At 39.6% G+C, this 24397-nt stretch overlaps 2 protein-coding genes across 2 annotated transcripts in view; both read left to right on the top strand.

The window, feature by feature from the left end:
• LOC135494921 (tyrosine-protein kinase RYK-like) overlaps window positions 1-18510 on the top strand; it is a 57591-nt gene extending 39081 nt beyond the window's left edge. Inside the window, exons 2-14 of the mRNA XM_064783257.1 lie at window positions 6240-6367; window positions 6886-6988; window positions 7622-7756; window positions 8540-8620; window positions 9093-9243; window positions 9423-9559; window positions 10352-10516; window positions 10866-10973; window positions 11277-11476; window positions 12094-12203; window positions 12635-12794; window positions 13110-13246; window positions 13884-18510. Of these exons, the coding sequence (XP_064639327.1) occupies window positions 6240-6367; window positions 6886-6988; window positions 7622-7756; window positions 8540-8620; window positions 9093-9243; window positions 9423-9559; window positions 10352-10516; window positions 10866-10973; window positions 11277-11476; window positions 12094-12203; window positions 12635-12794; window positions 13110-13246; window positions 13884-13995 (1727 nt within the window). The 3' untranslated portion in view covers window positions 13996-18510. The remainder of the gene's footprint in view (window positions 1-6239; window positions 6368-6885; window positions 6989-7621; window positions 7757-8539; window positions 8621-9092; window positions 9244-9422; window positions 9560-10351; window positions 10517-10865; window positions 10974-11276; window positions 11477-12093; window positions 12204-12634; window positions 12795-13109; window positions 13247-13883) is intronic.
• A 2293-nt stretch (window positions 18511-20803) lies between these two features.
• Window positions 20804-24381, top strand: LOC135494692 (zinc finger HIT domain-containing protein 1-like). The gene is made up of 4 exons (XM_064782900.1): window positions 20804-20910; window positions 21390-21557; window positions 22047-22126; window positions 22516-24381. The coding sequence occupies exons 1-4, from the start codon at window positions 20889-20891 to the stop codon at window positions 22705-22707; spliced, it is 462 nt and encodes a 153-aa protein (XP_064638970.1). The 5' UTR covers window positions 20804-20888; the 3' UTR covers window positions 22708-24381.
• The last annotated feature ends 16 nt before the right edge of the window (window positions 24382-24397 follow it).

Below are 24397 nucleotides of genomic sequence, written 5' to 3'. Positions count from 1 at the left end.
GCGGATTCTCAGTTTTCCAGTTATTAGTAAGAAAATCCAAAATAAATACGCATCACTTGCTTCGTCTACCTTGGTAAAAGGATGTAAATTCAATCATGATGGCTGGAGGATGGAATGACAGTCCTGATTGACGTTTTGGCAGTTTTCTGACGTTAACCCATTCCTGTGAAGGTGTAGTCAATTCCGTTCGCTTTGTTTACATTTTGATCAACCTGTACACTGTGAAGAAGATCACATGCCCACTGTACAGTTAGAAGGATCGTACATTCAATCGTCATACAGAACAATGATAGCCCTGATGGATGTTTTGGTAGTTTCATCCTGAAACCTTTTCAGTAGAACTCAGATGAGCTGTTATTTCAGCACTCCAACCTGAGCATTTCTGACCCTTCCCATCTCGTATTAGAAATGAATTTCAACAACACTCATAAGGACTAACTCATTGGTTGTGCATGAATTTTTTATTTTTCATGTTCAATTTAGCTGTTGCAAATGGCCCATTGATTTTATTCATACTTTTGCAATCAAATGCAAACACTTTGATCTCGGTCTAAATTCTCCCAATCAATATCAGTGATTTCCCTAACAATGCTTTGGGAGAATTTGCGATTGATCAGCACTGATTCAACTCGTTCCTAATTATCTGCCTCAATTCTTACCCTGGCGAATTCCTTTGACGGTAAAACTTGCCGGGAACAAAATATTGAGTAATATCGTATCAAACGCATTAGCGTCAGACATGTAATGATTCGCTCGCTTTGTAATTCGTGTCTCGTTACACAAAGAAAGTACCTCGCCATAGCTGGAAACGATGCGTTTTTATGATCGAGTCACTTCAATAATTATCGGAGCAAATTTGTTGGAACATCAGAGATATTATGACGTCCTACGGCTTTTATCTTTGCAACGAAGATCAGAAACGAAATTGTGGATAGAAATAGCTCGAGTTTGATTTTTCTGATGGAACCTGGGGTCCAGGTACAGACACTCTTTTACACTATGTAGCGCAATCTGATATATTAAATGTGAAGTATATTGATCAGCTCTGATTATCAGATCTAGATGCATTAACCCCTTTGGCAAAATATAGTAGAACGTTTCTATAAAGTACACCTTTGATCCTTGAAACAAGGGGAGTGGAGGTCTTCCGCAGAAAAATTTGGAAATTCGGTTCAAAATTTGCGTTTTCTGCAAAGCTTAGGGCTAAAATTGGAAGGAGTCATTGGCTTCTTGGGGTGAGATGCCCTGAAAATTGTTTCTCTTTGACAAAAGGGGCGCACCTTATGCCCCCCCCCCCCTCCCTCAATAAGCCACTGACAACATTGGAGTTGAGACAGTGGGCCTTATTCTCTCTGTCGCCCTTCCCACTGTTGAGCAGAAGGTCCATTGAGATGTTGTCACAAGGCCATAGCACAGGCAATGACCACTACATCATCGACTGTCATCTGTCACAACCCTAATGACTGCAACCACCCCTAATTTCTGATCTAAATAGTCTCCAAACTAAGGAGGTGATTCTTGAAAGATAACCATCCACAATACCCCTTGTGCTAATATCCAAATAATGAAATGACTGGATAGGTGTTAAAGAAATTGCATAACCCAGACTCTACTTAGTTGAGCCATAAAATCTGTCCTCTGTCAATTACTTCTGGAGACGTCATCTCACATAATGGTCATAGTCGTAATGACTGATGCCTGGCCAATTCCCATCATGCAACGCAAATAGATTTGCGCAGATTACTCCCATTGGTCAATAAGCTCCGGGTGACACGGACAATGACAGGAAAATGCCGCTAATCCCCTGTGCATCATGGGATAATTCCCCTGGTGGCTGTAACACAAACAATTCGCTAATTATTTCGTTAAGCTGATTAGTTAGTGTTTAAACTTGGGCCGTCTGCTCCGTCAATCAACATATAGAAAGCTCCAAACTTTGACAAAAAAACACACACTTCCGCAGACTCTGACTTGAGCCTGACGGTTATTAAAGCACCCTGCAAAATTAGCAATTTAAATCACTGCAACCAAAGGTCCTTATTGCCTGCTACAAAAATCTCATATTTACAGTGGTCATCGCTGGTCCAGCAATGACGTTTAATTGCATGTTATAGCAATTTAAATTTCAACATATTTTGTCATATAAAGCCATTAACTTGAATGTGAATTGTTGACAATTTCCTGATTGGGCAAAACACACAAATCGTACCTTTTCTCAAACATATAAAGCCATTGACTTGAATGTGAATTGTTGACAATTTCCCGATTGGGCAAAACACACATATCGTACCTTTTCTCAAACATATAAAGCCATTGACTTGAATGTGAATTGTTGACAATTTCCCGATTGGGCAAAACACACAAATCGTACCTTTTCTCAAACATTCTCCAAATGGCCCACTCCTCACAAGGTTAACAGGTTAAAGACGGGTTAACAAGTACACTTTATACATCAAAGAGATACCAATTAGTCTAATGAAGAAATGTAGGATCTCATTCAATGTGTATTATTAATGATTGGATTGAGGAGTTGCGAATATCAATATGTGTCCTTGGTCATCAGATGCATCTTTTGAGGGTAGAGTACTTACCGATCACCTCTTTCCATGCATAATCCTTCTAAAGATACAAAACTTGAAAACTTGCCTTGAGACTGGTTAAAAAACTATACATATCATGTCATCGGATGCAAAAACGATCATGTTGCCCATGCTGCACTGAGACAATGAAACTGCCCTTCAGTGATGACCTGTCATTCCTCAAACACGCAATTTCACCCTCCACATTACACCCCTGTAATCAAAACTGTTCAATATCTCATGATCTTGCGGTCAAATACTGCCTTAAAACATTTCAGCTCAGGTTCACTCCACTTTCATTGACCAGACTCCACAGTGCATTGATGTACACAGTCTGCAGAGAAAAACACATGTCATTTCGTCAACTGGCCCCGACGTGAATAACTGTCCTGGTTCGCTGGTCATGCAAGTTGGCATAAAGGTTGTGAGATCACCGCGTCCGGAATTATTGATAATCTCGCTCAACTCATGCAATCAATGGCAAATCAATGCTCGAGCATATTAACTTCTATATTTCTTTATTTGTGTCACCAGTGGGAGGGGGGGGTCTTTAATCTTGGGAGTGTACTCCATAACCCGTCGGAGATTTGACTCTTTATGGACAGAAAGACGTGGACATCTGTGCGGACGCAGAAAATGTCTGAAAAGTCGAGTATTGTCGAATCATATTGACATGACCATTCATTGGAGAGGTCTTGATGAGCACTTTCTGATAGTACCATTTGTAACCCTGTTGACATGACCATTCATTGGAGAGGTCTTTATGGACAGAAAGACGTGGACATCTGTGCAGAGGCAGAAATTGTCTGAAAAGTCGAGTATTGTCGAATCATATTGACATGACCATTCATTGGAGAGGTCTTGATGAGCACTTTCTGATGGTACCATTTGTAACCCTGTTGACATGACCATTCATTGGAGAGGTCTTTATGGACAGAAAGACGTGGACATCTTTGCGGACGCAGAAATTGTCTGAAAAGTCGAGTATTGTCGAATCATATTGACATGACCATTCATTGGAAAGGTCTTGATGAGCACTTTTTGATGGTACCATTTGTTTAAACCCCTCGGCCACCGACCAGTTGGTATTCTCGTCTTCTTTGGCGTCCATCCGTCTTGCCATCAAGACGAAGTGAATGCTGTAACTTAAGACTGCTTCAATACTTTCTTCTGATATGCGGTAAATGTACAGCAGGAAAACAATCTTAACGTCGCTGATATCTTCTAAGGACTCCAGCATCTAATATTTATAAAATCCATGCCTGCATTGCCAAATTGAAAACTCTGTCCTTGTACCATAATCTCTCATCAACCCCCCCTCTGAGTTCTTCCTTGTGTTAAACAATATTCATCTCGATATCGCCTCAAACGAGCTATTACCCGTTTCGTGAAATAAGAGAAGATATCAGCTCGGCGTCTTTGATGTTCGTAAATATGAAGATTCGTAGCCTTAAGTTGTGTCTTTGTGCGAGAAAACTCCGTCTTTTATGTCAGGTGCTCGGGTCTTTGAGTAGAATGGTGGAAACGTTCGCCCCGGAGGTCTTTCGTGTTCAGTCGGTGTTTGGTTCGTGCTGTGATCAGTTGGGAAGTGTCATGGTGTTCCATATGTGACTCGCTCTACCAAAACTAGGCGCTTGTCGCATCTGAACTCGACAGGTTGATACGGACTTGTTGTTCATTTCCCTATTGTAGACCTTTTGTGAAATCTATTACAAACTGATTTGGTCACATTTCACAAAAGGTCTACAATAGGGAAATGAACAACAAGTCCGTATCAACCTGTCAAGTTCAGATGCGACAAGCGCCTAGTTTTGGTAGAGCGGGTCACATATGTTGTTCTTGGTGCCTTACTGTATTGGCGCATAAAAAACGCTAGGCCTTGGAGGAGGAATACTCTCTGGAGAACAACACCACAAGAAGTACTGAGCGAATGCTGAAGATGGACTGAAAGGATTATCTTGAATGAAGTTGATGAAACCGCTGTTTTCCTCTTGTAATATGTGACCCGTCACAGCAAAACCAGTCGCATGTGGCTCTGAGCTTGGCAGGTTGAGACGGACTGTTTGTTCATTTCACTATTGTCTGCCTTTTGTGAAATATGAGCACATCAATTTCTTCCATTATCTCCTGGTGTCATTTAGGCTCATCTTCTGTTCGACATGCGACTGGTTTTGCTGTGACGGGTCACATATTTGACTTGTGTGATGGCGTAAGGCTTCTTCTCTTGACAATTGGGCAGCATTATCATAAGCTCAGACTGGCGTTGGGGAGCTGGGTATGGGGGAAGGGAGATGGTCGTGGATGTAATAACGTATCAGCCTGGACTTATGCAAGTATCAATTCGTTTCTTGTACCCCCCCCCCCCCTCCTCAAGGGTAGTTAAGCTATCACCACTAATCTTTGCCGATGCTTGAGTAGTATTTATTTTTCCTTTAGTGAAAATTTGGCGAAGCTGGAAAGAATAAGGATGCTAATGTGTCGATGTCTTGTGGAACATACAGCCTTACCCAGTAAAATTAGTCCGGTTACTTTTTTATATGATGGTGATAACTGATATATTGTTGATGGTGATGTCTTGACGAAAGAAAAAGTAGCATTGGTGAAAAAAGGGTGATGCTTGAGCCTTAAGATGTCGTTATAGGGTGATAAGGTGTCGTACCCTTGAGGAGGGGGGGTACAAGACACGAATTGATACTTGCATTAGTACCGTAAAGGGGACGACCTTGAATGTACCAGTCATCATGCAGCTTCTGACTTGCTCTCAAAACATTCCTAAATAATGAAACAATCGAAGAAATTATCGTACAGATTCCATTAACACCGATGTTGATGAGGTTAGTTGCTTGTATTGAAATCATATCATTACAACAAATAACTAATTAAGAATTACGCTCATTTATACATTTTGTATATTACTTTATAATGAGATATTTTTTGGTGAGGAGTTGTGTCAATAAAAACATGATTAATAATTCCGTGTAAATGGCGCTATAATAGCGAAGCTGTTAGCGGTGTGATTATGACGATAATTGAATGCTGCACAACAAGTGTGGACATAGGACCCAATTATGTCGCATTCGTTCCTACCTTGGTCATTTCACCATATATTTATCATAATCATATTTAACTGTTTAGCGTCCAGACATCCTGTTCGATTAGGAATTGCCTGGAAAAGAAACTGTTTTCGATTTTGGGAGAATGACCTGGTATACGGCTATCTTAATGATGGATATGTGACTTGTTCTGCCTTGTTCATTTCACCATATACTTATCCTAATCATGCTAACCGTTTAGCGTCCAGATATCCTGTTCGATTAGGAAATACCTGAAAAAGTACTGCTAATGATTTCAGCAGGAAACAAACTAACATACAGCAATCATAAAGAAAAAACGAAATTTTCTTTTTCCCCACTATTCAGGCGTGGATCCAAGGGGATGGGGGGAGGGTTGCATCAGACACACTAGCCATATTTCATGAAACTTTGAAATTGACCATGAAATTTTGGAACACCCTAGGAATTTGATGAGAAGTGCAATGGGGCCCCCTCAGTTTTTGCGCTCTTTGATCCGTCCTGCAATTTTACTTCGTTGTAATTTTTAGGAATTTCGTCCGTCGCATTTCCGTGTGACTTATGCAAATCTTTCCTTCTCTCTTTCCAGGAATAACTGCTGAGTTGTTTTACGTTCGAAATGGCATCATCAACAAGTACGCACTCCAGTTCAACTTACCGATTCCTGCGGAAATCACCGAGATTTATTTTGCATGGCAGAACACGAAGTCACAACATGTAAGTAAGGCAGGGATGAGACGTTTCCGATTTTTGGAGGATTTTAGTTTTTCCCCCGCCTTAAGTGGGTTTAAATTGACAGAAGTGGAAAAAAATATGCCACATCTCTCTGTTATTGTAGAAAATCGGACAAAAGAAACCGTTTTATTGGCAAAATCTGTAACTTGGCCAAGCAATGCGTGTTTTCCTTCATTCTCGGCAGAATTACGTGAGGTTTTCAGTAAAAGCATTTACTCTTCTTTATTCATATCACAAATTTACAGCAGAAGTGGACAAAAATATGCCACATCTCCCTGTTATTGTAGAAAATCGGACAAAAGAAACCATTTTATTGGCTAAATCTGTAACTTGGCCAAGCAATGCGTGATTTCCTTATATTAATTCTCGGCAGAATTACATGAGGTTTTCAGTAAAAGCATTTACTCTTCTTTATTCATTTCACATATTGTCCTGAAAAAAGACTATTTGCACCTAGTTATGACAATGATTTCACTTTTGTTTATTGTCCGTTATTTCAGCAAATGTTTTATAATCTGGACTTCCATGTCTCCAACTACCGAGCCATGAAGCATCCGCAGACTAACGTCTCTAAAGATGGTATCGTGCCGACGAAAGCACAAGGTAAGCAGATACGGTTAGGATATTCTTAAAGGGTAAGACAGTCGAATTTAATCGTAGGCCAGAAATTACACACAATGCCGTTGTGCAGTTATTATGCATGCAACTTAGCTGAAACTTGGTATGTATAGTATCTGTATAGCTGTTTACACAACAGCAATGTTGAAATATTCATTTTCAGTGGGCATTTTTCAAGTTGGAAATTTTCAAATTCTGTTCTGAATTTCAAATTTTAACGAACAGCTCAAGGCCTTTAAGATGTGATTTTCTTGGACATGAAAGGCAGAGATGATGTCTGGTTAATAGTACCCTGGTTTGGACTTTAGTTGCTGCCTATACTCCACTTGGGCATGCTTGAAACTGAAAATACAATGACTTGGTTCCTGCTTTTGACTCGAGGTGGCAGCACCAGACTGCTAGACTTTAAGAAAACACAAACTGTTTTCAAGTTTTTGTGGAGTTTTGACTCCTGCACCAATTTGATATATCATACACTATAGATTTAGGCACATGCATTTATAACATAACAAAAGCCTTGTTCAAAGAATTTTATAGACCGTATATTATTGACCAAAAAACAAAGCTTTCTTCCTGGGGTGTTTCCAGATTTTGTCAGTTCTATCGTTTCGATTGCAGTTTTTAAAATCACGCTCCCGTGTACGGGTAAAATGAGCGCGGAGGTTGATTTCCAGGTGAATCTCAACGTGACGATGTACTCTGCTACTAACGTCACAGTCTTGACGATAAAACGGCGGAAAATGTGTATAAAAAGTAAGTTTGGACATTTGAGTTCATGCTAGAGGTTACTATGAAATAAAGAAGAATATGATAAATAGCATTACGCGAAGTTACTATTTATAGCTCACAGGGTCATTTGCATAAGATATTGATGACGTCTTAGTCACGTGACAGTCGGACATCGACACTTATTTCTACGCATTTGAGTTTATTTCAAAGTCAATTATCTTTGACCCTGCATTGTTTTTAGCATGAATGATACTATAGAGTCAGAGAGAGAAATATTCAGAACAATTATGTAGTATTTCCAACACTCGGATATGTGCCAGATTGAATCTAACTGCCCTAGTTAGAAAGCCTGAATCCATTACGAAACCGCATGTTTGTCCGACATTGCCTGTAATTCAGCGATGGGGAAATAGAGGGCAGAAGCTGCAGTGACATCATCTTCGCGGAATGCTATTAGAAATATTTGACTTGAAGTCTCATTAGTGGAGACATTCAAGTTCAGGTCTTCACTGATCATCCTGGAGAATCAGTTCCCCAGATTGCTGAGAATCAGGCAGGCATTCCAACTTGCCGAGCTTGCAGCCTGTCCGAGGAAAGGAAGGGGAGGGGTGTTAGGGAATCTAATGGAGCAGAAGTCCAGTACTGTTTGGAAGTGTTAGTTCAACACTAGACCAACAGAGGGAAGCACTAGTTCAACACTGCACCAACAGAGGGAAGCACTGATTGTCCTCATATGTAAACAAAACATCCTGTCAGGCTGGCATATCTTTTGCAAAATATTAACGTGATTTATGGATTTTCTTTCAGACGATGAAGAGCTGTTTTATCGGAATAATAATAAACCAGACGATACTTATAAATATATCAATGACACTTATTCTTTAAACGGTAAGTTTTGATCAGATCTTTGTAATATCAGAGTCGGAGACTACCTCATTTGTGACCCGCTCTACCAAAACTAGGCGCTTGTCGCATCTGAACTTGACAGGTTGATACGGACTTGTTGTTCATTTCCCTATTGTAGACCTTTTGTGAAATGTGACCAAATCAGTTTGTAATAGATTTCACAAAAGGTCTACAATAGGGAAATGAACAACAAGTCCGTATCAACCTGTCGAGTTCAAATGCGACAAGTGCCTAGTTTTGGTAGAGCGAGTAACATTTTGGAGATTATCGCTTCAAATTTGTAATCTTTTAGCATGTTTATAGATTTACATCAGCAACATAGGGATGTCGTGAGTTTGTAAAGGACACAGGAGCCTGGGGAGAGGTTAGTTGTTGCAAAGAATGGACATTGTTATGGTGCAAATGATGAAATTATTGTAGCTTCTTATTACATTTCCTCTCCTGTTCATTTCAGATCCGACACGGATAGGCAGTTACACGCCCGCCTCTATAAATTATTACTACATCGGTATCGGGTGTATGTGCGGTCTTATCCTACTCATCATATCAAGTATCGTCATCTATTACATCAAGACGCAGAAAACGCGGCGTAACGAAAGAATGAGGTACGTGTCATTTGAAGAAAAATGATCGGGAAGTTGTCCGAAGCTCATCCATTATAATCATCATCATCAAATAAGACTTTGTGGCCCAGATTTGGGCCTTGAATATTTCAGTGTTATCTAAAACATTTAAAAAACAGGCATTGACCTTCACAAACTTCAATAAATTTCATTCTTTTCAGTTTAAAACCGCCCGACGGAGGAGACACAAGCAGTTCTCAAGCCCTGTCACAGCAGGCATTCCTGCGCTCAGAGACGCCCAACACGACCACTTGTACCACGGCTAGTCTACCAGGAACTTCACAAAAAGACTACCTCAGTAAGAAAACACTGTAATAAGAGACACACCAGTCTAATATTACATCAGTTCTAACAATTTCTTTGATAATATGTGACCCGCTCTACCAAAACTAGGCGCTTGTCGCATCTGAACTCGACAGGTTGATACGGACTTGTTGTTCATTTCCCTATTGTAGACCTTTTGTGAAATCTATTACAAACTGATTTGGTCACATTTCACAAAAGGTCTACAATAGGGAAATGAACAACAAGTCCGTATCAACCTGTCAAGTTCAGATGCGACAAGCGCCTAGTTTTGGTAGAGCGGGTCACATATCGACTTTTAATTTTGTCAAAAATCACTTTCTTGAAGATGTTCCAGTGTCGCTGAGAAGGAACTTGAATCCTTTTTGGTGAATCGTGTGAAATGTTTAAGTGCCGAGGTCCATGCCCACATCAGGGATTTCGAAAGCCTTAATACCCAGCCTGGCCTAAACTAACAAAAACCTTGGGTATCAAACTCCCTCGAAGACAATTAACGTCCATCCAAATCAGATGAAGGAATTGGATGGATTTAAAAGAGTTTGATATTTTCGTTGCTCAATATCATAATGAGAGTAGTACTCAGCACTCGTGACAGAACAATCACAGGTTACCCTGATCTCAGATAGAATTCTGGATTGTGTGACAGAGACTTGGCTCCAATTTATTCCGAATTTTAACATCATTTAGCCATCGTCATGTTCTTTCCGAGCAAATTTTAGCCCTAACCAGAGCACTGTTGACAACATCTTAGAATTTTGAAATGTAAACAAATTTTTTTTTCTTTCAGATTACGCCTCTAGTCACACGCTGCCTGGCTCATTCACGAGTCACGGTCGAGCAAAACAACACAGTGCCGCCACTGTAAATGAGCTAAAAATAGATCCCGTCATTTCGTTATCGGAAATTGCGATCAACAGGGACCAGATTACGTTGAGGGAGGTTTTATTAGAAGGTGAGTTGAAAGTTTGTTTATGGTCTTGAGCAAGTCACTGCATGGTTGTTCCCTGGGCTGGTGCACTGCACAAGGTGAGTTAAAAGTTGGTTTATGGTCTTGAGCAAGTCACTGCATGGTTGCTCTCTGGGCTGGTGCACTGCACAAGGTGAGTTTAAAGTTTGTTTATGGTCTTGAGCAAGTCACTGCATGATTGTTCTCTGGGCTGGTGCACTGCACGCACGGTTTACGGTAAAACGTGTTGTAAAATCGACAAACTAACTTAAAAGTCTTCGCATTCGAGGCAGATTTACGGTATCATATGTTGTGAAATCGACAATGGAACTTTATAAATATCTTCTTATTCCAGGCACATTTGGTCGTATCTATCATGGTGTCCTTCATGTCGCCAATGAGGAGGATGAAATAGAAATCGACACTTCTATGGATCAGGATATTTTCGTAAAGACAGTTACAGGTAAATTACCATTGGTGCACTCGTGAAAAAATATTGTTTTTTTCGCTGGAAAGAAATTGGCAAATTATAAAGTATCGGTACACTCAAGCAAATCTTTTCTCTACCGGGCCGTCCAAAACTCATTGCTAGTGTACCAGTTTGTTCCATATCTGTTTTTGATTTTCGAGATTGCCAACAATTTTGGTCACTTATTGGCCTGAAAGAGACCTTGGAATAGGCTATGCAGAGCTCCCAGAGGGCAAGTAAGGTGTCAGTCTTAAGGTGAAGTTTAAAACCAGCCAATTGTGTCTGTCGTATTTCCAGATCAAGCTCGCCACGACCAGACCAACATGATGCTGCGTGAGAGCTGCATGCTGAAGGACCTGAGCCATAAAAATATCAACCCCATCATCGGTGCTTGTCTAGAGAATGAGATGCAGCCTCTATTACTCTACCCCTACTCAACCGAGGGCAATCTTAAAAAGTTCTTACTGAGGTGTAAAGCATCTGACGTCACAGCACATGTAAGTTTACTAAAACTAGAGAATATCCTATATTTAGTTGATCGATGCATGTTACATGTGTGTCCACCATTGTGTGACTCGGTTTTGTGAAAATCTCCACGAAAGTGTACATAACGCTCAAGTTGACAACAACTGAAATGCCAGCGAATTAAATTGAAGGCTGAAGTTGGAATTGGACAAAGAGAGTCAATTAGAATCAGTATTAATATAGAGATAGACTATCAGGTAACCTTGACCTCTCCATCAACTTTGACCTTTGAGGAGCCTCATAGCCTAGTGGTTAACACTGCTGGCTACCACGCAATAGGGCCCGGGTTCGATCCCGGGGAGAACCCAGGATTGTATTCCTGGATGAACCGGCATTGCTTTCAAGGAACTAAAATTCCTGGCTCTTCACAACACGTACATTAACGTATGAAATAGTCGAGGGTCTGTCGGATGAGACTAAAAGCCGTGGTCCCTTGTACCTGAGTGTCTATGCCAGGGCAAGTAAAAGATCCATCATAGGTGGACAGTAGCCTATAGTGGACTCCATACCTCCGGTAAAAATCCAATAGGGTTACAACGCCGGTAATGATAATGGTTTACATGTCTTCCCTCTTGGTATCCATTTGTAGGCACTCTCCACCCAACAGTTAGTGTTCATGGCTATCCAAGTCATCAGAGCGTTACAATATCTTCATCGGAGAAAAATAGTGCATAGGGATGTGGCAACAAGGAATATGGTGTAAGTTGATGAAAACCTTTTTCGTTTTCTGCAATATTTTGTATGAAAATGAATTTGAAGTTTGAAGTGGCACAGGCCCAAGTCTGGGCCATGAAGCCAAAGTGATAATAATGATGATGATGATGATGATGATGATGATGATGATGGAGTGTGAAATTTGGTGTGTCTATGTTCAGCTTTTCATCATTTCATTTCATTTTCATTTTTCATCCAGAGAAATCTGTTAAAATAACATTTTCACCGGTTTCGGGTTTCATCCTGAAGTAGCCCAATTGTTCAGGTCCCAGTGAGAAAGTGTTGGCCGACTCAAATACTATACAATCGCTAGCCTTTGGAAATTAACTCCTGTTGGTGAGTTTCATCAGGTTGAAATTTTGACAAAACCCAATCCCCTAAATTGGTTAATAAAATGCTTTGTTTGTTTCTTTCAGCATCGACAGTGACCTGACGATACGTCTCACCGATATCGCCCTTTCCCGCGATCTCTTCCCCAACGACTACCACTGTTTAGGAGACAACGAAAACCGGCCGGTCAAGTGGCTGGCGTTGGAGTCACTGATTGAGAGAAAGTTCAGTACTGCTAGCGATCTGGTAAGACATTTTACCAGTAATGGGAAGATGGGTTGTGTCCCTTTCGGGCCTCATGCTGTTCCTGACTAGCTCATGGCCAGGAGTCACCCCTAAACCCCCTCTTCACACCCCCAGCGATAGACATCCAACAGAGATAAATGTTGAAGTTCTTTTGTAATGGCTTCCCAAGACCCGAGGTTTCGACGTCAGTACAGAAAAGAGATTATTCCCCTGCTCAATATTGTAATGATAATCAAATTGACCAGCTCTCCAGCCCCCTCCCCCCCCCCCCCCCCCCCCCATTGCAACTGAACCTAGTTCCGCGTTGATTTTCAGTGGGCGTTTGGTGTCGTGTTATGGGAGCTAATGACGCTAGGTCAACAGCCGTACGTCGACGTCGATCCATTTGAAATGGCCGCATACCTCAGGGAAGGATACCGAATAGCTCAACCAATGAACTGCCCCGACGAATTGTAAGTATAACTTGTTCCTTGTGTTTTAGTGTCTATGTCAGGGCAAGCAAAGACCCCATCAAGTGAGTAACATGAGTCGCTTGCGTGGACTCTCTCCTCCTTGGCTAAAGGCACTGGTCATAAAGTTCAATATGACGACTGCTACCTGGTATTAACCACATTAATGAGTATGCCCATATATAGAAAGAACAAAAAATGCTATTTCTCCGAGATCGCTGCAAAGTTTACCCATTTAACCGGGCGAGGACCATCTCCATATTAACCACGACTTTCAGGAAAAGTTTCGAGGTCATCCGATCTGAATTGACGGAGGAGATGTGTAACAAACTATTTCAGCTCTACGTCCATTATAGTAGTGAAGAAGAACAGCGTATACTGTTCCAGGGAGCTAACTCCTGTAGCAATACCAAGCAGTGATTCGGCCGGGAATCAAACCCACAACCTCTTGATCATGAGGCCAACTCTCTTCCACTGCGCTACAACTGCCCCAATACTCCGTCCTAACCACGGTAGAAGTACATTTGTCATTTATGTATCACCCTACAAATCTGATTTTGAGAATAGGCCAACTGTCCTACATGAACGTTACTAATATCTGAATACAAATAATCTCATGTATCTGCTCTCTTTTCTTTAGGTTTGCTGTGATGGCATGCTGCTGGGCTCTCTCCCCAGACGATCGGCCAAAGTTCTCGCAACTCCTCGTGTGTCTTCAAGACTTTTATACAGCGCTCGGGCGTTACATTTAAATTCTTCGTCGGACCAAGATTATCTCAGAAAGAACTTTTCATGATTCCAGGAGAATGAAAGCAGCGTAATTGGTTTTCTCGTTGGAAGGACACTTTCATGGTTTTCTGTAGAAATCTTTCAAAAAGACGTTGTGAAAATCAAAATAACGTTTCATGGCTTAGAGGAGGAATCGACAAACTAAGATATTTTATCTCCTCCATAGGTAGGAAACGGTATGTTATAATAATACGGGAAGATACAGCTACTTATCTGAACTTCAGAACAAGTTTGAACTTGTACATTTCAGTGAAATGTATCCTTTGAGACATTTTTGTATGAGAGACTTTGACTTTTTGGAGAGATATACTCTTACAAAGGATAATCACGGATAAATCTGTTGATTTTGGACGAATCTAACCCTCCGAAAATGTTTGGACGTTCTCACAATTTTTGGAGGTGTCACTCAAGTCATAATGGTGCTATTGAAAACATGACATTACTCCGCAACACGGACACCTAGTAGACATTCATTTCTCAATCAAACTCGCTTTCAGAGACATTAAGGGCCGAATTTACAAAGGGTGTTTAGCTTAAAACAGCGTTTAATGTCTGAATAGACAGAGTCAGGGCCTTGCAGGGTTTCTTCATGAAAACCGCATTAGGCCCTGAAACTGATTATGTAGAATTTCCACGCGTCTAACTCTTAAACACCCTTCGTAAATTCGGCCCTAAGATGGACGCTTGATATGTAAGGAATTTACTTTGTTAAGTGGAATGTCAAGAATTCGTTTCTCGGGATGAAATATGAAATATTGAAGGAATCGATGTTGAAATTTGATTTGTTTACGATCAATTATAAACTATCTTTGGTTATTTATTGTTTTCCTCTTGGTTGTTCAAGTAGAATGACATGGGTTAATCGGGGGTGGGGGGAGGGGGGATTCATTTGCATTGGTTCTCCTATATACCATATTGTTGTTACCTGGGTTCAAGGATGGAGTAATCTTTCATTTCCATATCAAGGTCATACAATTAATCAAAAGTATTTTTTTCTTGGTTCTTGTTGATTCTAACAATTTGTTCGAGTATGATTATCAGGGACTGGGTTGTTTATTTACATCATTTGGGAAAATAACTCAGCCAATTTTGTTGTTTATTATTGAGATAATTTGACTTTGTTCTTCCGGAGTTATTTACTTGGTAATCTGAGAAACAATAGCTAATATTTATGCAGTCTAGTAAATGCTTTTACTACAGTTTTCTACAGAGGTGGCTAGTGTAAATGTACATGAAGTTTAAAGTAAAAGCATTTACTAGTCTTATAAAGACTAGTAAATGCTTTTACTACAGTTTTCTACAGAGGTGGCTAGTGTAAATGTACATGAAGTTTAAAGTAAAAACATTTACTAGTCTTTTATAAATATCGGCCATTACCTGGGTTAATACTTGGTAATCTGAGAAACAATGGCTAATACTTATAAAGACTAGTAAATGCTTTTACTACAGTTTTCTACAGAGGTGGCTAGTGTAAATGTACATGAAGTAGTAAAAGCATTTACTAGTCTTTTATAAATATCACCAATTACCTGGGTTAATACTATATAGGGTTATTTATTAAAAAAATTTGACTTGAAAATCTCCACTTTGTATTGGGATATTTATTGAAATGATTTGACTGTGTTCTTCTTAAATCTCCCAGGTTAACAAGTATGATTATCTGGGCGATTTAATTCAATTGCTGTACAATCTAACTGTTATTTAATTAATCAATGTGCTTTATGTATATATAGTCCAGTAGAGATGAGCATGTATATTTCAGAGATTAATCTACTGGGCCAGTTAGCAGGGAGCAACAATTTAAACGATTTGCCGATACAAGTGTGTATTTGAGAAGTTCCTATTTATATCAACATACATGTACACCATTTTGTATATTTGATAGCAAACTTACATGTAGCGTCACAATAAATTCATTAACAACCGTATATAGTTTATACGTGTATACATGACCTGTACATTTTATACATTAGGTAATGTAAAAACCCATTTGGTACTTCAAAACCTATTACTTCAAAACCTGTTACATGTATTTCCAATAATGGGTTTTGCTTGTGTGCTTGTGATTAATACTCTTACATGACAATGAATTTATGCGAAAACTTCTTGATATTTTAATGAAAAAGTTCCATTCTTAATATTATCATAGAACGACTCCTTCTGTTGTGCTGACCATTGTCAGCTGTATTTTCAATCGGAGAAAATCTTATAATTCTTTGTGATTTCTATGCGTTTCCATGACAATTACCTAAAACACATGACAAAATCGATTCAGTTTTGTTCTTGCAGATATTCATACATTTCAAAACAGTTTTAGTCCGTGAAGGCGTGAAATTATTCATCACCGAATAATTCACTGTCCAAGACTATATTCATCTCTAATCAGTATGGAACTTCTCAAATTTTGTTGCAAAACATTATAAATTTTAAAAGATCTTCTCAAATGTTACATGTTTTTAACCTACTTTCTTGCCAAAACTTTCGTCTTACGCCAAAAACAGATTTTTATTCGTGCTCTTCGGATTAAAAAAACTTTGACCCCACCCCTATTGTTAGTACACATCACTCATTGATACTCTGCTATTTACATATCTTTTGAAACTTGAGTCAAGGGAAATTTGACCCAATTTTGGTACATGAATATCTTTTGAAACTCGAGTCAAGGGAAATTTGACCAAATTTTGGTACATGAATACCTTTTGAAACTTGAGTCAAGGGAAATTTGACCAAATTTTGGTACATGAATATCTTTTGAAACTCGAGTCAAGGGAAATTTGACCCAATTTAGGTACATGAATATCTTTTGAAACTCGAGTCAAGGGAAATTTGACCCAATTTTGGTATATGAATATCTTTTGAAACTCGAGTCAAGGGAAATTTGACCCAATTTTGGTACATGAATATCTTTTGAAACTCGAGTCAAGGGAAATTTGACCCAATTTTGGTATATGAATATCTTTTGAAACTCGAGTCAAGGGAAATTTGACCCAATTTTGGTACATGAATATCGTTTGAAACTCAAGTCAAGGGAAATTTTACCCAATTTTGGTACATGAATATCATTTGAAACTCGAGTCAAGGGAAATTTGACCCAATTTTGGTACATGAATATCTTTTGAAACTCGAGTTGAGGGAAATTTGACCCAATTTTGGTACATGAATACCTTTTGAAACTCGAGTCAAGGGAAATTTGACCCAATTTTGGTACATGAATAACAAAGAGTTGAAAATTTGAGGCCCAGGGTGGATGACTCTGACAAGTTCATTATTTCAAGTGCTTTGACAAAAGTTGTGCAAGTGTGCCGGCCAGTTCGTTAGACTACCTGATTTCTGCCAGAAATATTGTTTTTGAGGGTACAGGGTCGTGACAATTGGTTCACATTGCATGGTGCTGTTTATTGTAGTTCCAACGAGAGACGTTAGGTTGATTTTTTGTTGTACGTTCGATGTTGTTGCTTGGAAAAGTTATCATGGTTCTATCATCCTTGACACCCCCAGTTTTTGGAATGGACTCTTCTTATGCATTGATTAGAAGAGTCCATACAGGGAAATGGGGATGAAGAGGTTCTAAAGCACTTGAGAAGTCTGATACTTAAGTTGTGGTCACATATTTACATCTTTACGTTACAGTAGAACCTCCCTTAGCGGACACCTCTCTATTAAGGACACCCTCTCTATTGAGGACACTAGTTTTGGTCCCAAATTGGGTGTTTCCATTCAATTTGACCTCTCTAATCAGGACACCTCTCTAGTAAGGACAGTGCCTGTCAGTCCCGAGGGTGTCCATAATAGAGAGGTTCTACTCTAATTCGAAAGTTACGACTTTGAAAAACATAATTTAGATACAAATCATCTTTCTATATCATATCTGAGGCCAAGGATCAATTTGTTATAATGTATAATAATCTCTCAGTATTTGCATGTTCCTGTTGTCTGTCGATAAAATTTTCTCCAATTTTCTCTAAAAAGCAATAACTTCTACTTATATGAGAATAGATGAGGCCACATTTTGATAAGTTATTCAATTCATACACTTTTATAAAATAGTCCAACCAAGTCCTAAAAGGGGTACAACGTTCGTAAATACTTACGCATACAATAGAACCTCTCTATTAAGGACATCCTCGGGACTGACAAGTGTTGTCCTTGATAAAGAGATGTCCTGATTAGAGAGGTCAAATTGAATGGAAACAACCAATTGGGACCAAAACGAGCGTCCTTAATTTAGTCATTCGTGTGCCCCATTCTTCAGTTGAACGTGTGCAGGACTCGTACACATTGAGATTGTCACACAAAGTGAGATTAGTTTGTATATAGAGAACCATGATGAATTGTTCATATTTATACTATTTAAAGTAAACTATTTGATTGTATAGAGATAACCATGACAATCCTGACAGTTTATGTGACGTTTCCATGTTGTATAATTTGTGCCTTGCTTTTGTAGGTTTACAAAAGAAATAAACACATTGAATGAATCTGGAGGTTCCTTTGACTTTTCTTTGAATCTGATTGTCTTTTCTTGATGAATCTTAAGCTTCCTTTGCCTTTTCTTTGAATCTTATTGTCTTTTCTTGATGAATCTTAAGCTTCCTTTGCCTTTTCTTTGAATCTTATTGTCTTTTCTTGATGAATCTTAAGCTTCGTTTGCCTTTTCTTTGAATCTTATTGTCTTTTCTTGATGAATCTTAAGCTTCCTTTGCCTTTTCTTTGAATCTTATTGTCTTTTCTTGATGAATCTTAAGCTTCCTTTGCCTTTTCTTTGAATCTTATTGTCTTTTCTTGATGAATCTTAAGCTTCCTTTGCCTTTTCTTTGAATCTTATTGTCTTTTCTTGATGAATCTTAAGCCTCCTTTGCCTTTTCTTTGAATCTTATTATCTTTTCTTGATGAATCGTAAGCTTCTTTTGCCTTTTCTTTGAATCTTATTGTCTTTTCTTGATGAATCTTAAGCTTTCTTTGCCTTTTCTTTGAATCTTATTGTCTTTTCTTGATGAATCTTAAGCTTCCTTTGCCTTTTCTTTGAATCTTATTGTCTTTTCTTGATGAATCTTAAGCTTCTTTTGCCTTTTCTTTGAATCTTATTGTCTTTTCTTGATGAATCTGAAGCTTCCTTTGCCTTTTCTTTGATGAAACTGGATTTCTATTGTAAAATAAAACAAGATGCAAATTTGGTGACCACTCAGGGCAGATGTAGGAGGAGATTGTCTTTGGTCATGATCGGTCGCGGTTGATTTGAACGCCAGTCGGTTGGTGTGTGAGCTGCGGAGAACATCGTGGGAACACTTTCTCCGATTTCGAACGTAAAAATACCTTCAAATTTTCCGAAACAAATCAAAACGGCTGCAGCAGAAGGTAAGGCACAGTATCTATTCCTGATAAAAGTATGGATTGGTTTCAAAGGGTTTTTATTGTAGAAATAGTCATGCTATCAAGGCGAATGTACTGCGCAGTTTGAAATTTCATGTCAGACATGTGTGAATTATGTACATCACTGTACTTCATGTACAAGTTCAACGGCAATTTTAATTGCTATCCCTAATCAAATACCATTTGCTCAAAGGCGTACGTTCAAGTCATGATGGTAAGTATGAAAGTGATCATGTTAAATCTGCGTGATACCATCACTTCGGTTCTATCCTGTGATGTGGAAATCTCCATTGAATTCATTAAGGTTTGTCTATTATATGTAAGTTGACGTGAACAGTTTTAACAGTTTTAAATTCAACAACCATTCATTTGGCGGCCACTATCCCGACTGTGGTGTAGCACCCGACTATAACTGGCATGAAAAGGGGATACGCTGGTTATGGATGTCAGATCGTGGTTCCCTGACCTTTTGCAAACAATTTCACTCGACGTAACCCACGCGGCGACACCAAGGACCGCTGGCTGATCTATTGATATGTTCGTATAGGGTGTCAAAGTCGGAGAGAAGAAGAGCCACTCGTCTCTTGTAGGGGGTCCATTTGGAAGTGTTTGCATTTGTTAGCCTATAAACACAAGATTTTAATCCTTCACTCTCGGGTTTGGCGGAGAGAACTAATCTTACATAAGTCCCAAAACAATATCATATGTCTTTATGGCAATATTTATTATTGGGACCCAGTACAGTGCCGTTCTATCCAATATTCCTGGGGCTGTTGATGAGACATCTTGTTTAAACAGTGCCATTCTGCCCCCTCTAAGGCATACATTGGCAGCTAATGAATTTACTGCGAAATGAACACAGTTGAACACAATGTGAATAATTCGGTCTCGGTTTCACCGAAAAGAAGGTGACATGTTATTATTTGATTATGTACAATGATCATGATAATTAGGAGACCCTGTGTGGGTGTTTGACCCAACATACCGCGTTGATGTGATTGGAGATGGAAGTTTGCCATAGTGCCTTAAAAGGTAGGCTATAATAAAGTCTGCATTAGTATGCGGGCGGGGACTATTTCTTTATGGGGCCTTGTGGTTCAGCGTCGCCAATGAATTCTATTTTTAGAGTCAAATGGGGGGGGGGGGTTAGGGGTCTCCCCCAATGTACTGGCTTAAACCTGTCACTTTCAGAGAACGGGGAGGGGGTTTGGGGGACTCATCCCCCAACGTACTGGCTAAATATGTCAGAAGGACGGGGGTTTGGGGGGGGGGCTCCCCCATGTCAAACAGTTGTGTGAGTTCACTAGAGCTTGCTCTTTACATATTATTAGGTCGTGCTGCAATATAGACGAGCTGTGACTAGGAAGAGGGACAGACTGCACGGGGCTTATCCGCTGAAAAATTCACGTCACATCCAAGCAATTGTTGTCTCTACGGCATATCACGGTCAACACGGAGCCCAAGTTTATCAGCAGTAAAAAACAACATGGCGGACCAAAGACAATCTGGTAATTTTCTCCTTAAAAATCAACAATAACTCGTGTTTACTGTTGAGAATTTAAAACAGATACATGCTTGTCATCTTCTGCATTGTTTCCTCTCACGAAACATCTTATTAGCTTTGCTGTGCATGTTGAATTTGTGTCTCTAAAGTGGGATGAATTGAGGTAGTAATTTCGAGATATGTGGACAGGGTGTCCCAAAAAAGTTCCCTCACTTTGATAACTGTGACACTTTTATGTTCCCAGACTTCCTAGATTGTCTTCGAGATAAGTCTTAAAGTGTTGATTAAGTGTAGGGTCCTGGTTATTAAGTGCTGTCATTAATTAGGCCTTGTGAGCGTGCCATAAGAAATCCCTTCCATTCCACGTTCAACGCCGCGCCATAATGCCGAGCGGCATTGGAGGTTCAATCAAGACAAGTGTGTAATCAGATTCATATGATCTCAAGTTCAACAATGTCAATAACTAATTCCAATTATTTACAGGGCGTATCAAAGATGTGCAGTCTCGTCGAATTTTGGATGCAGCAGCCCGCAGAAGACGTCAGCGAAAGGCGTTGGAAGCTTTGGAACAGGACAACTATCAGGATGATCCTCATGCTGATCTCAAGATGAGCAAGAAGGCACCAAAGTTTGAAGAGTCAATGGATACAAGTAAGATACTACTGACTTATTACATGTACTTGAATTGTGACATGACTTATCTGGCTTTTGTATTGATTGAAATCAATCTCCTTATTTGGTATTCAGTGTCTCCGTGTCCTTTGGTACAATATGGACAGTACGGAGTTACCTTATAGCTTTGGAATTACTTGTCGTGCACTGTTACAGAATAACGGATCAAAGCTCATCCCATCTTGCAGGAGTGCCAACTCTTACCGGGGTTATTTGGGCTTATTTAGGGCTAAAGATTTGAACAAAGTACCATCGACACTGGAGAAGAAGACACGATTTTCTGTAAAGTTTTTTAGAAACCACTTTGAAAATAGCCTAAACCAGAAAAATTTTAACGATGTTACTCTCAGTGTGAGAGGAGGGTTGGTGAGCTTGTCAGTTTTAGACTTTGACGTTTAAGGGGTTAATCTCATGATGGGGCCTTGATGATTTAAAATTCTCATTTGCTTCTCGATGTTTCACTTTCAGCCAAGAAGAAGAAGAAGATGCGAAGTGACTTCATGAAGTATAGAATGAAGAGAAATTTCTCAACGCTTTTAGAAGAAGAGGTAAGTTCCTCATCATTATCCGCTTTCTTGAGTTAACCACCTATGTCTGATTTGTGGAAACTGTCTGTTCCAGATCTTTAACCTGTCCTTGCATTGCCATTCAGGTACTGATGGTCATAAGTCATGCTTATTTCAGGGCTATGACAATACTCAGAGCAAAAAACTGAACAATTTTTGATGTGAAGATGTTGTCTACAGAACTGCTCTTGCAAGAATATGTTTATTTTAGTCAGATTTCAAAAATTCTAAGTTCTAGAAAGAGGTGAGTCGTAGATGTTCTCATTTCTTTTGACAAACTTAATCTCATTCACGAGGAGAAAAAACACCGAGTTCTTATCCCAATGTGGTTGATGTGTGATTGATCTCTATTCTACATCTTTATTTTTCAGCAAATGAATGCACGAGAACCACCAAACTACTTCACAGCTGGCGTACCTCCGTCGAGACTACCAGAACGACATTTTTGCGCGGTGTGCGGATTTATTTCGAACTACACATGTGTTGCTTGTGGTGCTAGGTACTGTTGTGTGAAATGCTTAGGAACGCATCAGGACACGAGGTGTTTAAAATATACAGCATGATTCGTTATCCATTAATCTTGGAGTTTAATTTGGATTATCGAGTAATTCACTGTCTGAATTGGACGTGTGTGACATCTTGGAATATTTGAAGGGAGATGACATGTATCTTTTAAGGAATTGAGATCACAGTTGTCGTATTGATGTCACTTATACGTGTACAAAAAATGGCAAAGTTGTATGCATGCACTAGCGCTGTGTGTTATTCAATCTCCAAGCCTCGCTATTGGTAAAGGTTGCCAAGTGATATACAAGCACTATTAATGAATGTAGATTTGGCCTCACCCAGTTTCAGAGGCAAATTGGAGCTCATCCCTCATTGGGAGGTTGAGTGTTATTGTGCAAACATAGCTCACTTGTACCGAGTTTACTTCAAATTTTGAAAGAAGTTGATTGAAAATATCTGTGTAGGTTGTAAGGTGTAAGTTGATTGAAAATACTTATGTTATTGAATCTAAAGGTTTGAAGATCAGTGACTGCACTTATATTTAATCAGATGATAGAAACGCTAATTATATTCACAAATTATATTTAATCAGAGCGTACAAGGAAGGCCTCCTATATTAAGCAACTGACGAGGTCAATAGAGGGGTACACTGAACAAGACCCTGAGCCTGCCACTGGTGAAACTCTCGTCCACCGTCGTTTATCCCATCAGAGAATCATATCTACTGTCGTTTGTGTGGGAAGATGGCTTGTGGCTGTGCTGAATCTGTTTTGACTAAAGCAAGTTATTATCTCTATTGATTCCCTTTGTTTGATACTGATTACCTTCAAAAGGCATGAAAACCATTCAATTACGGGACCCACAGTATGAAATTAGCTTAGGCGTCAGTGGCGCTGTCTCGCGGCAGAAAATTGAACTGAAATCTTCGTCCAAAACTCTCAGTTCCACTTTCTACCGCTAGATAGCACCACTGTCGCCTGAGCCCCTTTCCTATGAAATTTCGCATGTTTTTAGGGCTTTTGCATGATTTTTGGTATTGCCAATGACATAAGACACAGGGTGGGGGCCCTTTAACTGTATTTGCATGTACTAGTCTTGGAAATAACCTCGACAGATCTACAATTTTTATTCATTTTCTTTGTGTCTTGGACAATATTTTAAAACCTTTGATGACAGTTGTGATAATGGACTGGAACCTAGGCCTACATCCAAGCAATTGTGGTAAGACTTTTCAAGTCCCAAAGTTGTAGCTTCCATTAAATTTGACCTCTCTAATCAGGACACCACTTACCAGTCCCAAGAGTGTCCTTGATAGAGCGATTCTACTGCACTCCTTTATTTTTGTTCCCAAATCCATTGCTGTACTTGCCACTCCAGAGCCAAACAAAGCTATGACCACCAATACAGTCCCATTCATCATCCCGATCGTCCTTCGTCTATGTACCAGGCAATAAGACAAGGCCCGTCCATTGCGTCTGGAGTGTAAATGGGGCATCTGAAGCTAATTAGAATTAAGCACTCCAATGAAATGCTCTTCTTCTGTATTAAAGGGGACTTGGGGCTTCACTTCCCTCCAAGGGACAATGTCACAACCTACTCAACACCAGCTTGAGCAGAGGAGTACCACAGGTTGTGACATTGTCGCTATCAACTCAAAGCATTACCAGATTATTCAGGAGAAAGCATTTCTTCTGCAGCTCTTATCTAACAATGTAACACCATAAACATTAAAGCAAACAAAATGAA

This window comes from Lineus longissimus, chromosome 10 (assembly GCF_910592395.1).
Source record: "Lineus longissimus chromosome 10, tnLinLong1.2, whole genome shotgun sequence".
NCBI lineage: Eukaryota > Metazoa > Nemertea > Pilidiophora > Heteronemertea > Lineidae > Lineus > Lineus longissimus.
Note: the sequence above shows the minus strand (reverse complement) of the source record. Positions and strands in the feature narration are given on the sequence as shown.